This window comes from Amblyomma americanum, chromosome 9 (assembly GCF_052857255.1).
Source record: "Amblyomma americanum isolate KBUSLIRL-KWMA chromosome 9, ASM5285725v1, whole genome shotgun sequence".
In the NCBI taxonomy this organism is placed as follows: Eukaryota; Metazoa; Arthropoda; class Arachnida; order Ixodida; family Ixodidae; genus Amblyomma; species Amblyomma americanum.
Genome location: NC_135505.1, coordinates 30,578,430 through 30,594,096, shown reverse-complemented (window position 1 = coordinate 30,594,096; position 15,667 = coordinate 30,578,430). Strand labels below are relative to the sequence as shown.

The 15,667-nt window shown below is 46.4% G+C and overlaps 1 protein-coding gene across 1 annotated transcript in view; it reads left to right on the top strand.

Annotated features, from left to right (window-relative positions):
- LOC144103274 (lipase member K-like) overlaps positions 1-15,012 on the top strand; it is a 24,744-nt gene extending 9,732 nt beyond the window's left edge. The window contains exons 5-10 of the mRNA XM_077636038.1: positions 4,045-4,195; positions 6,983-7,075; positions 10,029-10,184; positions 11,951-12,022; positions 14,559-14,627; positions 14,752-15,012. Of these exons, the coding sequence (XP_077492164.1) occupies positions 4,045-4,195; positions 6,983-7,075; positions 10,029-10,184; positions 11,951-12,022; positions 14,559-14,627; positions 14,752-15,012 (802 nt within the window). The remainder of the gene's footprint in view (positions 1-4,044; positions 4,196-6,982; positions 7,076-10,028; positions 10,185-11,950; positions 12,023-14,558; positions 14,628-14,751) is intronic.
- The last annotated feature ends 655 nt before the right edge of the window (positions 15,013-15,667 follow it).

Below are 15,667 nucleotides of genomic sequence, written 5' to 3'. Positions count from 1 at the left end.
TGCATGCTATATAATTACAAAATGCAAACTTCACAGTTCCCAGCGGCGTGTTATATTGTGTGTAGGTTCAAGACAAGCATTCAGCGGTCTCGCACCAGCAATTCACGTGGTGCATTCAGATGAGGGCCCAGGAAGACAAAAACTGAGCCCAAGCTCCACATTCAAATGAAGATGCGTGTACTTTGGGGAACAGTCACCAGCCCGCGAGAGCGCCGGCCGGATAGCCTCATTGTGCCACCTGGCTGCGACGCTTGGCGCCGCCACTTGGCATTCCCAGGGGTGGTTGCCCTGCAGCACCGGCGCGACGGCCTTGTGTTCCCTCTAAAATTCAAGCGAAGAGCGACGCCTCAGAACGAGTCAAGAAACTGGCTTTGCTTTGTCTTCGCTATTTTTCTGTCGCGTCTTCACAATGAGATAATCCGCGCTGTATTGTGTGAACAAAAAGCAGCGACGTGCCGGGGCAGCGTCGCCTCTCACCTCAAGTTGAGGGGGAAGGCCACCGAGTCGAGACTATGAGAAAAACACGTTTACAGGAACGTGATGGGCGCGTTAAGCGCGCTCTCGACTACACGCTGCCAGACCAGCAGGTGCCGCAGCGACATAGTCCGGTCGGCCCCTGGCGTGTCCTGAAGACCTTTGTCTCACACAGTACACGTTTTATGTCGCAAATTTATGAGTCTAGGAATTTAGAACAATGGAGCTGCACTGCCCTGGGTTGAAGGGCACTGCCCGTTGGTTGCCTTTTCTTGAGAACTGAAGGCAGGAGTTCTTTATTTACAAAAAGCAAATACCTTTTTTCTATGGTACTAATTTTAGTGCGCAATGCTTCAAGAAGTGCCGCTACTACATCTCCCGTGTCTTTGTAATCAATATATCTTGTCGTCTCTTAGACGCATTCACGCCGATGCGAACGAGAATTGGAGCGTATTTGCATGCTGAGCCTACATAGGGAGTAACAAAACATGAGCACATTTTAACGCGGTAGCGTTAAGGTTCCCATTCCGCAGAAAATCCAGTGTCGTCGTCGTAGCAGGCGAAAAATTCCTGGATAAGCGACCTAGTTGGGCCACCTGGGACACGTGACCTTTTATCGCGTCACCACAGACTTCCTACCGAATTGTGAGCAGACTGACCATCGCAGCCGGTGGCAACTAAATTAATGACTGGTCGTGAGTGGTTGCTCGGGAAGAGCAACCTAGGACGCACAAGCCACGCCGGTTGCAGCGCCTGCCATCACAGGCAATGGCGCATTGCTTAACCGCTGCATCACTTCGCCACAAATGGTATGAGGAGTCCTACGCATGAAAGAACATCTTAAGTGACCTTTTTCGCATACGTGGGCATTAACCCATTAACCCTACCGCGTCATAGCCTTAAGTGAGAGCTAAAGCATTCCGTCCAACTTTTGCTGTTGTTTTCTCAAAATTGTTTATGGCTGTATTGTATCGAGCGGCTGGAAGAATCAAATGCCAAATTAATTTTTTTTCTCATTGTGAAAGGCTTGATGAGAACTTATTCAGAAGGGCTTATGGGTAAGGAATAGCTGGAAATTACTGGGGCGGACATTCAAGTCGATTGCCGTTCGGGGGAAAAAATGACGCGGAAGATGCAGACGTATACGGAAATGGTGTGATGACACTCTCATAGGATGGTCGTTGCAGTCAGACGTGCATGTGGAAGGCAGGGAGCGCGAAGATTTGGTTGCTTTCTTGAGGTAAGATAATAAGAATACCGTGTTTAGAAATATATTCCCATGCGCAAATAAACGACTGACGCGTGTTGAGTTTCAATCTTGTCGACCCCTGCTTTGATGATTCCACTATCTGCGATATGAATAGTACACGCTGTTGTCGGTGACGTTGTATCTAATATTTGAAATCACGAATGATTGGTTTATTTTTATTTATGGGCGTTTAACGTCCCAAAGCGACTCCGAGTATGAGGGATGCCGTAGTGAAGGGCTCTGGAAATTTTGACCACCTGGGGCTCTTTAACGTGCACTGACATCGCACAGTACACGGGCCGCTAGAATTTCGCCTCCATCGAAATTTAGCCGCCACGGCCGGGATCGAACCCGCGTCTTTGGGGTCAGCAGCCGAACGCCATAACCACTGAGACACCGCGGTGGCCCGAAATCACGAAATAATTGTTCTAAATGTTTGTACACACCAATTATAAACATGTTCATAAGGAGTGCATACCACGCCTAATGTAATGTAAGAAAACCTTGGTTTGCAAAGCTAACACCGCAAAAACGCGCTGAAGTATCTAGGTGACGACATGAGTTCTTGACATAATGGAGTCTGTGTCACAGCGGCTAAATTTGGTGAAAATAGTGAGCAAAAACAGCTGCTTAGCTGGTATTTTCTACCTTTCAAGGCCATAAGCAATCTGAATTACACCTGGAGCTCTCCATTCAAGCGTTAGTCAAGCGCGCGTTGCTGCCTTTTTAAACAATATTTCTAGTAAGCCCTTACCAGACTACGTATCATCTTTGTAAGATTATGCCTTATTTTGTCCACTTGGCGAGTGCAGACTCTCTTTTTGTAAGGGTACTTTTTTGGGATGATATGGTGTGATAAAGGCATGGTGTGCTAAGTTTATATTTTTTTTTCTGGACAACTACGCGCTTTTGCTCACGAGAACACACAGAGGCGCGAAGAGAAGCAACGCCTCAGCGAAATTCTGAAAATGTCTTAGTTTTCAGAATTATCAAGGGCGGTGTGTATCATGTGCTTTTCGCCTGCCTGCGTTTCGTGATCTTCATAATGAGAACAATAAAATTCTCTCACAGGAACAGCCACAGTAACACTTGTTGCGGGGCTAGTAGGTGCATAGTTCTATGTGCAAATGTTAGCGCTAAAATAAGAGACAATCACGAGAAAGGTGGACAAGACAGCGTGCTACTAACAACTGATGTTTTGATTTTTTTTATTTTTTTTTTGAATCTATATATTCTGTGTTTCTTTCAATAAAAAATCAGTTGTCAGTAGCGCGTTGTCTTGTCCACCTTTCTTGTGATTGTCTCTTAATTTTGCGCTAACATTTGTAAATGAAACAACCATACTAATCCTAGACAAACGCTTCTAGTTTGTGCGGCTGGCGTCATGTGCTTCGTGGCGCTGCATACTCGAAATCAGCGCGGGAATTTGGAATGCTCAGTGCATCCCATTGATTTTATATGGGCGTCGGAAATAGTGCGAGCGCAGAAATAATTTTACACGTCAGACTACGTTGCGAGTAGAAAAATTCGCGAACGATAATCATCACGTTCGCACGAATATCTCGGTACTCTATAGCTGTTTGAAAATAAAAGTTTAGAACCTCCCCTTTAAGCTACGCGGTGTTCGCTACAGGCGACCAAGAAATGTAGCAAGTTGCTGACGTCGAGGAAAGCTGGGCATGGATGGCCTTTCCTCCTGATCGTAATTGAGCCTTGTCCTACGCCAGGCACGGCCACGCCGTCCGCGCAGACTCTCTATTGTATCTGACGAAGTCTGTGCCGCTGCTGCTATGCACGCCTTCCCTTGGAATCCGCTCGGTTTTCTTGAGAGACCACCGACTTTCTTCCCTTCGTATTCATGCCTCCCAGTGCCAAATCGTTCTTGGTTTTAACTAAGATATAACTGGACTCGCGTTTGTTCCCCGGGGTTCACTAAGCTCTCTTGCTCTCTTAAATTACCCCCGGAGATTTTTTGTTCCATAGCTCGTTGGGCTGTACTGAACCACGCGTTGCCGCAAGTCGTTGCCAAAAGTAACCAGGCACTGGGGTTTGCTTCTCAGCCGTATGGTGGTGTTCTTACGGCACCTCTGAAGGTCACAAGTTCTCGAAAAGTGAGGATAAGGGCTCTCCTTATCTCACGCAAATTGAGAGCTTATTGAGTTCACTCAGAGCTCCGCTACAGGCCTGAGAAACAGACCAAATTACTGGCTTACTTTCGAAAAATACGCCACCTCATCCTCGTGCGTATGCAACAGGCCGCGAAGGTTAAGCGCATTGTATGAATCCTAGAGAAGTGGAAACGAGCGATTTCTCCGTCGCAGGCTGGACGAGGTCGGCCTGTACGACGTGCCCGCCATCATCGACTATGTGCTGGCCGTCACCCGCTGGAGCGAGCTCTTCTACCTGGGCTTCTCGCAGGGGAACGCGGCCGCATGGGTCACCCTCTCCGAGAAGCCCGAGTACAACGCCAAGGTGGGTGCTGGCTCGGTTTTTGTCATGCCTTGCTGTAGTTCGGCTCAAAACGCACGATGGAGTTAGGCGTAATCCCACGATAGGCTCACAAAACGAGTGTCAGACGATTCCTAAAGGCTATGTGTAAGGTGGTTTGATTTTGCTTGCACTCACCTTTGAGGCTAAAACTTATTAGCTAGCGAAAAAGCTTGCAAGCTTGAGGCCTGCGCGAGGCGCCTTGGAGAAAACGGTAGATGTAGCAAAAAATATTCCATAGGTGAAATAATGAGCAACAATAACACACGGACATGCACGTATTAAAGAGAGACGGTAAGCAGTGGCCTCGGAGCTATGGCGAGCATAGACCACCTCTGAGAGTGTTGGCTTCAGAAGTGACTCGTATAAGGGGGTACGCGAGTCGTCTTTATTGGTCGCTTTGTTTGCCTTTCAAAACAGGAAAAATGGCCGCGCTGTTTTTGCAAATACAACAGGCTGCCTTTCTTTAGACGTAGGAGCGCTTCTAAAGAGCTAAGTTGATGCGAAAAGCTCAGTCGGGGGACGCAAAGCCAAGTTCTCATTCGCTCACAGCTTCGGGATGCTTAGAGGAAAGGGCTGGCTAACCACAAGCACGTGTCGGTGCCTTAAAAAATGAATATCACGGAAATCCATCTACTTGCGCCTCTCGCTAAAGTGGCGGTAGCCTCTAATGCAGCCTTTCACTCATTAGTTATCAATGGAGGCTCGCCTAAGCTATATATGCAAGTTGACGATGTGTCATGTTGGCCGCACTGTGTATTGTACTGACCCTTGAGCGCACTGTACGCTTAACGCTCTAAGTTACCGAGTTTGTGATCGCTCTGTAGTATGACCTCATAGTGGTTTAGGCAGCCTGGACTTTCGAGCCACGATGTTTGTAGCTATCTCAAAACCTCATGGTATCCCGCAAGTGTTTCACGCGCTGGGCAGTTTCGCAAATTTTACACACAGCAGCTTCGTTAGCTTGTACATGAGATGGGGCAGATCGGACCGGATCGGCCTTCCCATAGGCTATACAATAAGTAGATTCGGGCCCTAAGCCATGCGAAACCAATCCGCTTGCGCTTTGAATTCAAGTACAAAAAAGAGTGGTCTTCCCGTGGCCAGCCGGCGATGTTTTCAGTGATGCATCTTTATCATATGATCGCAATCGCTTTCCTGGAGGAAACCATGCATGTTGTTATCTTTTTTAACCAGCGAATCTTGCAATATGCGCCCGGCAGGCATGAAAGAATCACGTGAGCAGTTGGAATAAAATCTTTTTTTTTAATCTTTTTTTGGTGAGGGTCGACCGTGTGTCTTCTTATAGTACTTACCGTATTAATGAAAGCGGGAAATTGCACTACAACAGCTACACAAAACACAACAAGCGTTGCGTGCGCTAAAATAATCAGTATGATTTGTGCAGGCTCCCTCAGTTGATGACCAAGTGGCGCACATGACAGCAAAGGTTGTTTAATTAGAGTTGAGCAGAAAAAAAGAACAGCCAGGAATATCGGCATTTTTTTTCGCTGGTGAATATGAATTATATTTCTTTTTCTCGCAATTATTATTGCTGGCTTTTTATAAGCCAGCAGTTGTGTCAATCACTAGTTCGATGACTCTGCTTGCACTGACGATTAATTTCATTTACAATAAAAACTAGGAAAAACGAAGAGCATGATAAGCAAATGAGCAGGATTATTAATAGGGTAAACACTGTCCAAAGCTGCCTGTAGTATTAAGTGAGGCGGAATACTAGAATTATCTCCTCGCCTTATAGCAGGGTTCGGTGAAACTCGTCGGCGGCAAACTCTTGGCGAGTATGGACAGGACACCGTACCTTTTATCCGTGACGTAAAGTGTCTACCTTGATCCAGTGGCATTCCCTTGCGCATGGCGAGCGGCGAGCGGCCCACCCATAGATGCAATGGCTTCTGCTAAGGCTTTGAGTCGCGCCCCCACAGGCGTCGTGCACGGCTTACAAATCCTAATAGGCCTTCCTGTAAGCCGGGACATGTTTCTTGCGTGTGCGTTATTTCCTTCTTAGTTCGGCTAGTGTATGGGACCGCATATGTCACTCCAAGTCCACCTGCAGAAACCTGCTTTCGCACAATATTTGGTACTTGGCATTGCAAAACCGCCAGAAATTTTTAAAAAGCCCAGTAAGGGAATTCTTAAGTAAATACGCGTTAAGCCCTGTGAGTGTCAGCCAGTCAATTTTGGGGAGTCGGTAAATGGCGGTGCTGCAAACTTAGCTTTGATTTACTGTATGAAAGTCTTTGTAGCTTGTCAAGTGATGTGAGAGTGTGCTACCTATTAAGTTTCGCACCAACAAAACTATCATGTTTCGATAAATGTGTCCTGTAAAACGTGCTGTATGGACAGGACGGACGGACGAACGGATGGATGAATTAATGGATGATTTGATAAGTGATTTTTTCTAGTGCCGTCTGAAGTCAAGCTTTCTCGGGAGAAAATTTTGAAAATTGTAAGACACTCTTACGGAGATATTCAAGGTAATGTTCAGTTATTCTGATATGTAGCAAAAACGTTCTTTTAAAGTGTTTCCAGCGATCGCATCGAACAGTTAAGACCGCCGTGGGGGAACGCTTTCGACCATAACAAAACCGTAAATCGAAAAAAAAAGAATACAATACCGGTGTCGGGTGATCTCCGGATATATTGATTGTTTTATCTACACAACATACGAAAAAACTGCGTTCATAAACGGTTTCCAGCTCAAAAATTCTTTCGTTGAGAATTGCAGGGTATGAAGCACCCCCTTCGCAGGTGCGTCTCCTGATAGCACTGGCACCTATCGGCAACGTCACTCACCTCAGGAGCCCCGCGAGACACATGACGTCCTGGTCTCCGCTCCTCACGGTGAGCAAAAAGGCACTTCTTCCACCATATTCCACTACAAGAGTCCTAGGTGGATGTAATGACCACTGCATTGTCCATTCGGCTAGGCGTCATTGATTGGCGCCATTTTGACATGTTGGGACAACGTAGCAAAGAGGCGCGTTGTCCTTCTGAAAGAAACAGCGGGGGAGCGATAGGTTGCCAACTACGAAAACAACCAGACACCTTTGTCCCCCTTGAATCACTCTTACAGAGCACCGTTTTCTCCTAGATGTTGTCGCTGTTATATTGCATGCAGTTTTTAGTGTTATGAAGAAAGGGGTGTTGCCATTAGTCATCGCTGGTGTGGCATGCAAAATTGTGCTCAAATGCAACGGTTCTCTGGTGACTTCTTTCTTAGTCACTTTGTTTTTGGTTATAATTGCGGTATTAAAGATAAAAATCTATGAATGTAAGTTGTTTCAAAAGACGTGCGATGTGCTTACTAGGAAATGTGTAGTTATTCATCAAGAGGAATTATTTTTGCATGCTGGGACATCGAAAGAAAAATGCTGGCTAATAAGGGAAATTGGCAATTGGTCGAGACCAGTGACTTGAAGGGGCTCTGATTGTGACCTAATGTATTCTTGAGATGTAAGCCCCCTCCCCCCACCCCCTTATGTAATGCCCCTCTACCCAGGGGTCTTTAAGGATCAATAAATGATGATGATGGCTGTAGGCATCATGCTCATCCAGCGTAGTCTCACCCGTGAATCGAAATCCTTCATGAGTCGTCGATTCCGTGCTAGCACTAGCGGTTGACCGCGCCATTTCGGGAAAAATTACATCGCGTGCCTTTACGCTGAAACAGACCATTGCTGGCAAGGGGAAGAGCAAAGAAAAAAATGTAGGGCTAAGCTTACCAACTTAGCGCATTAATCAGCAGAAACTGGATTTTGCTTAGCCATTTGAGTAATAATTTAGCTGTGCAATGTATGATCGCCAGCCGTAAGAGAAAACCTGGCCGTGCTAATATATATAATATAATTGGTTTTGGGGGGAAAGGAAATGGCGCAGTATCTGTCTCATATATCATTGGACACCTGAACCGCGCCGTAAGGGAAGGGTAAAGGAGGGAGTGAAAGAAGAAAGGAAGAGAGAAGTGCCGTAGGGGAGGGCTCAGGAATAATTTCGACCACCTGGGGATCTTTAACGTGCACTGACATCGCACAGCACACGGGCGCCTTAGCGTTTTTCCTCCATAAAAACGCAGCCGCCACGGTCGGGTTCGAACCCGGGAACTCCGGATCAGTAAGGCCGTGCTAACGCAAATCAGCGAAATATGATCGGTCCACCCGTCGCCTTTCACTCTCTTCTCCCTTCGCATTTTTCGTCTCTCTCCTCTCGCCTAAATGTGGAGAGGGGTTTTTGTTTATCTCCGTTTGGCCACCTGCACACCGCAGCCGGTGGCTGCCACTGAATTGAATTGAAGTGAATGAAAGAATTAACTGAAAGTAAATTTGAGTAATTAAGTTAGATTAACTTAGTATTTGCTTTCTGACGGATGAAGCTGCAGATTCCGCAGTAGAATGCTGGGTCATATAGCTCAAACAAACCTATAACAGCTGTCGCCGCGAAAATGAGCATTGGGATGGAAGCGTCAGAATGGGCAGCCACCGCTAACGAGGCGCGTGGCCTATATTAAATGATGGTTTTAAACAAACTGGAGGCAAGCGTCTCTCACGGTGCTTGAAAAAGCGACGAGTTCGTGCAGGAAAATGCTACTTGACCTGTGTTTGGTATCGAGTGAAACGAATTTCCGATTTTTATTGGTGTTCGGCTATGTCCTTGATGATATCCAACAGGGGAAAGATAATGGCTTGTCGCACATAATTATATTTTGGCAGATCTCAGAGAACTGTGCCACCACTCGCCGGGATTACCGTTCACGGAAACAGCAGCACCAACGGGACATCTACACAAGAAAAGACGGAAGAGAGAACTGCTTATGCAGCCTGTTTGTTCTCATATCCCTGTCCTTTTGGTTTAAGAGTATTCGTTCAGTGGCAAATTATTGCATGCTGATGACAAACCAAACTACTTTGAACAAACAGGCGCAAATAACATAAAAATACAGTGCGCATAAGTTCTTCGTGTATCGCTCCATGTCTCATTTCCTTGTCCCTGTTCCTTTGGAGCTGTTCGTTCATTATCTGTGTTACGGTTCACATTCGGAGCTGTTCAGAGCTGCCCTCAGAGCTGCGCCGCTGTTCACAGTTCGGAGCCCCAATCTTACTTTGTTAACCTTACCAAGCAACATCATATTCTCTTAAATTTTAACCGTTCTGTACCATAATCTGTATCTACGTGCGGACAACGCGACCCAGTCCTGCCGTGAAATCTACACCTGCACAATGAGCACTGGCCTGCAAGTTCGCTGCAAGCGGTGGCTTCCCCGGCGGACGACAAGACAACGGAGACCGGCTCAACGATTAATGCACGACGCGAACATTGAACAGGTTCCGCGGCTGTATTCAGTGCTCTGATCTTTAGTGCACTTTTGGTGCCAAAGTGTTTTTTTTTCATTGTCTCTTTTCTTTTTTCCGAGCTAATGTACTGTCCATGTCACCGATTTTCTCTTTTTTTCCATGTTTACAAATGCGGATGTATCACAATCTGTATCCTAACCAGTGCAGCATGTAGATTGCGTTACGTTCGTGTCGAAATACGCCCCCCCCCCTTCTTCCCGAGACAGAGTAATACCTTGCCCTCTGTAACATGTAAAACAATGGTGAACAGTAAACGCTATTCACTTCCGCCAGCAAGTGGCACATGATGTGTCGCCAGTCGACCAGTACGATACACGCTAATTGACACAATGTACGGAAAGGCCGTTTAATATCAGTGCCGCCGGCCACTGTATGCAACAAAGGCATCTAGCGAAGCCGGTTTTTTTTTTATGTCCTCCCCTTGGCCCCCACTCCTGTTCCCGAAGGCGGCGCTGGTGAAGCTGAACCGAGGCCGCGTCCTGGTGCGTGAGGAGAACCTCCGGCGTGCCTCCTACACCGTGTGCGACAGACCCCAGCTGCGCTACGCGTGCTCCACGCCGGGATTCTACTTCCTCGGCATCAACCATGTGCAACTCAACGTGGTGAGGACAACACGCGCACTCTGGTGCACACCATGCACACAAAAAGAGAATGGCTAGGTTTAGCGAGCGCAATACTGCACGCTGGTTCGACGGGGCTCTTCGCTCGGACAAGTGATGTCATACAGCGCAGTTGTGTAGGGGACTGTTCGAAGTTTAAATACCGCCTGACGACAAGTCAGCCACTCGCATCTCCCCTCCTTGCCATGGCCCCAACACCGAGACTAGTGAGATCGAATGCATCACAAATTATATAAACTGAATAGAGATTTACTTTTGTACGCTCGAAATACAAATTACTGATTTGCATAAAATCCCTACTCATAACTGATTGGAATCGATACACATAGCTCAAAAGCGGTAATAACTTGTAAGCTCGTATTTTCGTGCTGGATTCCACCCTCATGCCATTGCTCTACTCATCGACTGGTACATGACAGCCGTATTCTCCCACTACATGAACTTGTTAAACGTAACCTAGTCACATTTTGACACAAGCTTTTAATAGCGAGTTTACAATACCGCTTATTGTCCGAGTTTCAGAGATAAACACTACTTTAACATGTTTGTCACGAAATAATAATTTATGACGACCTCAACTATGTACTAATTACGAGATATGAACAGGTACATTTTCACACTATCTTTCAGGAACACGTTACCACCTGTCATGAAATTATGAAATCCCATATTCAATGGCGAAGTCAAAAATATTTGGTTTTGTGCAGAAAACAGTAATTTTGATAATTTTTGCGACAAAATTTATTCTGCTCATTTATGTGTAATATACAAATGTTAAATATCTGAACTTTCTTCCCAGGTAACTGCTATTTAAGTATATTTCAAAAGTAATTTGGACATATAGATGAAGGATATATGAAAATGGGCGAACCGTACGGATTACGTTGCTTAACATAAAATAGAGCTTGTATATGTATGCCACTTATTAAAGCCTACGACTTTATTTACAAGAGACAAATGCGCGCGTTTAAGCATTTTCTTGAATGGCCTTCCTTGAAGGACATTCGAGTTTTCCGATTAGTAACACTTCGATTTAAATGTCGAATCGAATGTGGTCAGTTAGAATGCTCTCACCAAGTGAAAAGGTTGAATCTTTTACTTTAGGTGATTTCAGTTGCCTTTTGAACTTAATCTGTACCTTTATGACCAGCGACAGAGAGTCCAGGGCCATTTTAGCCACCAGTTAGAGCAGTCTTCTTCAACCATTCCCCTGGAAGGCTTGTTTTTTCTCTATGTAAAGTGCTCTGATGACACCTGTGCGTCAAAGATATGAAGTGCTGGCGCTGAGACTTATAACCCACCTCTGAGGTCTAAAGTGTCAGGGGGGCCTAGTGCCGAAATACGCATATCAATAGGTAACTGTGACATGACTACTTTTAACCAATACTGCACATGTTGGCCACAGCCTTTGCCTATTTCAGCACTGGTGCGAACTCTAACGCTGCCGAATTGTACTTAAACTTGAAATTTTTCTTCGGGAACAGCCGCCAGCTGTTTCGGTGAGGTTTCTTTCTGTTATAACTTAAGTCTGCAGTGCAGCCATTAAAACTGCGCATAATAGAGAGAAATGTTTGAGTTTCTCGTGCTGCTATCCGGTAGCACCGCTAAAAGGCTGAAATCCTTATTACTACTTGCAACCAGCGGGCCTATTTGTACCTCATCTTGTGCTGAGCCGCAGTGCATTCGGAAGTTGAACGATGTTTTGCTGCTCACATGCGCCTCGTTTATCTCTGTGTCTTCGCATGGAGACAAGGCTACCGGTGTACATGGCGCACTACCCGTCTGGAGGTTCTCAGAAGAACATGGAGCAGTTTTTCCAGGTGTGTACGTGGGTTCAGTTGCGTTATGCGATGGAAAATTTTACCGTTGAAGTAATCTTCATAATAAAAAAATGTCTTCCGGATAGACCAGACCGGCTCTTAATAACTGAGATGTCAAGATCATTTCGTGTCTTTTTCAGAGATCATCATAACGGTGAAACACATTAAAACTGCATAACCTTTTTGTAAAAGTCGCTTGCGTTGCTTCCTTTGGCCTTGTTAATGTTTTCTCGGCAGCAAAACAAGCTTTATATTCTTGAATAAATTGGTTTTAAAAATAAGATATACTGCGTTCATTCGAGTCAAACTAAAGATGTGAGTAGTGAAAAGGGCTCCGTGATCAGCGTTTTTGAAAGAATGACGGTGTAGCCTTGCATCAGTGATCTGCGTAAAAATTGTCCAGAAGTCATGGAAGTTTTTTTTTTTTTGGATGAGGGGGAGGGGGCTGGAGCAGGTGCTGGCGTCGGTTGCCGCATTCGTTCTTTTATTTACATTTGGCGGCCGATAAAATATCAGTTTTCTGTGAAGTAACATGTATTAGAGTGAAAGCTCTATACTCCTCCCTTACAGAGCTGAAGGTCATGTGGCTATGAAATTTGACCTTCAAACCAGGAGGAGCGGAGGCTTGGCTCTTCGGCTCTGGCGTCATGTCACGTGACTCGCCCCGCCTCACCACAGCTGCGTACGCGGAGCCGACGGCGCTGTCGCAACTGACGGAAATCGCGTGACGAGCCATTCGCTGTATAAAAGCGTGTGTCTTGTGCTTACCTTCGTGTGATTAGCTTAACAGAGCTTACGCTCATCTTACCAGGTTCAGCTGGGTTGAACAACCGCTAATTCTTAATTAGAACGCGACAACCTATCGACATAGGCAGACTTCAAATTGTCTTCACTGTCTATTTAAATCTTCGAGGTCTTTTTCGCGCGGCGAAGTAGGGAGCGAACACTCAGCATGACATCCGGCGACCGTTTGATGTTGCACTGCGCACAGCCAGATTGCACCAGAACTCATGCTCAAACTTTTCTGGGCAGATTTCGGTGGCAGCCCGCCGCGGTGGCTCAGTGGTTAAGGCGCTCGACTACTGATCCGGAGTTCCCGGGTTCGAACCCGACCGCGGCGGCTGCGTTTTTATGGAGGAAAAACGCTAAGGCGCCCGTGTGCTGTGCGATGTCAGTGCACGTTAAAGATCCCCAGGTGGTCGAAATTATTTCGGAGCCCTCCACTACGGCACATCTCTCTTCCTTTCTTCTTTCACTCCCTCCTTTACCCTTCCCTTACGGCGCGGTTCAGGTGTCCAACGATATATGAGACAGATACTGCGCCATTTCCTTTCCCCCAAAACCAATTATTATTATTATTAACTCATGCACCGATAAAGCCTCTGACTCGATCTTCTTAGAGAACAGCGTTCGGTTCGATGTGTTCACTCATGAAACGCTTTCAAGCGACGTTATTTCCCAGTCATGCGTGAACGTGGTACGTCAGCCCGTGCACATAATGTGAAGGAAACCATGGACCTCCCGTTCTGCCCGTCGTGCGACGCCATTTCAGTACACGAGCGTTTCTGCACTTCTATGCTGCAACCTGCCCAACATTCTACACCAAATTCTTAATATTGGATAATTGTTGGTATTGTTGTGTAAATACTGAAGATAGTGGTCCATGCTGCGGATGTGTAGCAAAATCTCTTTATTTCAAAATTTTGAGGCGAAAGCTTCACTACGCTAGGTAAAGCCGGTTTCGCCGTGCGTTGCCGGTTGACCTTCAAGTGAGCCGGAGGTCAAATGTGGCTATACGCCTTATCATATGTCGTCCACCATGGCGTTGCACTAATTTACCTTTGACTTCTAGATTCGCGGGTAGAGGGCGGTAAGATAGTCACGTGACAATCGCGTGATGTCGTGCGATTGAAGCTGCCGTTGTGACGTCAGTCTTGGGGAATATATAGGCCGCTGCGTTCACTGGGTGATCAATCTCTCGCAACCAAACATTAACTAAACTGCCACCTCCCAGGGTGGGCGCACTGCCTATCCAGTGTGCGGAACGAACTCAACGTTGCAGACGCCAAGCCGCTTCTAGTTGCCCGATTCACCTCAGCTTTACGCTCTCTTAAGAGGTTCAGCAGTTGTTAAACCGCCGCTATTTTTTTTTCTTGGCTGGCATCGAGCAGTTAACACTAGCCTAGAAAACTAATGGGAAACATTTTTTTTACGAAAGCAAGAACCTTAACAGCGAAAAAATGCAAGCCTGTAGACGGGGGAGATCTGCTGATATGTTGATTGTCAAACTGAAATCTTACAATATATGAAAAACTACGTTCCTAAACTCTTTCACGCTCAAAAATGCTTTTGTCCAGAATTGTTTGGAATGATTAAGGGCGCTACTCTGTGTGTTGGAAAATGCCATAGCCACAAAACTATACGGGAGATTTTTTCTGCCCTAAAAGAGTAAAATATGAAATAGGCGCCACAAAAAAATGTCTTACACTTGTGTTGTCCTACACTTTAAAATGTAGATTTTTTTTCTTAAATGCAGATCCGTCGAGCGAAGCAGTTTCTCAAGTACAACTACGGCCTGCCGGGCAACCTGCAGCGGTACGGCCAGGTGGGTTCGGTTGCTTGCCGTGCTTTTGAGGAAAATGCTTTGCAATCGGCTCCACGCAGTGAATATTATTTGCAAATTTATAAATCTAATAGGGAAAGGATAATTTTTGTTCCATGATTCGCAGCCCGTGGCGCCCCGCTACGACTTGTCGCGAGTCGGCGTCCCAGTGGCCTTCTTCTCCAGCCTGGCTGATTACCTGGCTTCACCGGAAGACGTGGCTACCCTCCGGGACAACCTGCGGCACGTGCTTGTCTACGACTACGTGGTGCCTGACCCAAATTTCTCGCACCTGGACTTCGTGCTTGGGGTCCGAGCCTGCGAGATCCTCTACAAGACCGTGCTCCAGCTACTGGACATCTGGAGTCGAGACTACCTCATTGTGTGATAGACCACGGCTACAGTGGCGGCGTCCATAGTTCCTCCGCGCGTTTTCGTCTGAATTGTGCGTTGACAGCATGCAGTCATACCTCTTGCCAAAATCCACAATAGCGGGAACGCTTTTTCGCCCATACCGCAGTGCCCTTAAGCACAGGTGACGAACCAGCCAGGCAGTATCGTCGTAGGCGAAACAATAGAGTTATTAGCATTGCGCGATCCGCTACCTGGATCTTTTGTCATGGGGACTCAGCTGCGTCTGCTCTGTGGCGCGTGCGCGCACTTCGGGGCCATCTGCGCATGCGTAGACAACGTCTTAAGGAACCGGATCGGGCTATGCTATATCTCTCCAATGGGTCAGCCATCAACCGCAGAGAAGATACGGCTGGATTATCAGCAACAAGAAATGGGTAACACAAGCCACGAAAAGTAAGAAAGACCGCAGATAAAAATGGCGTCGTATACCGCCATACCATTTTCAGAACGAACCACACTTGCAAATGTGGTTTACAAAAGTATAAAAAAACGAGATATGCTTTTGCCATAATTTGTAGAAATATTCAAGTTTTTGCCTAAAATGCACCAGCACCGTCGACTGTGCTTTGGCAGAGCCGTTTTCTACGTCGCGCTTTATTTGGAAAACAAATTCAGAGCGACCCTGTATT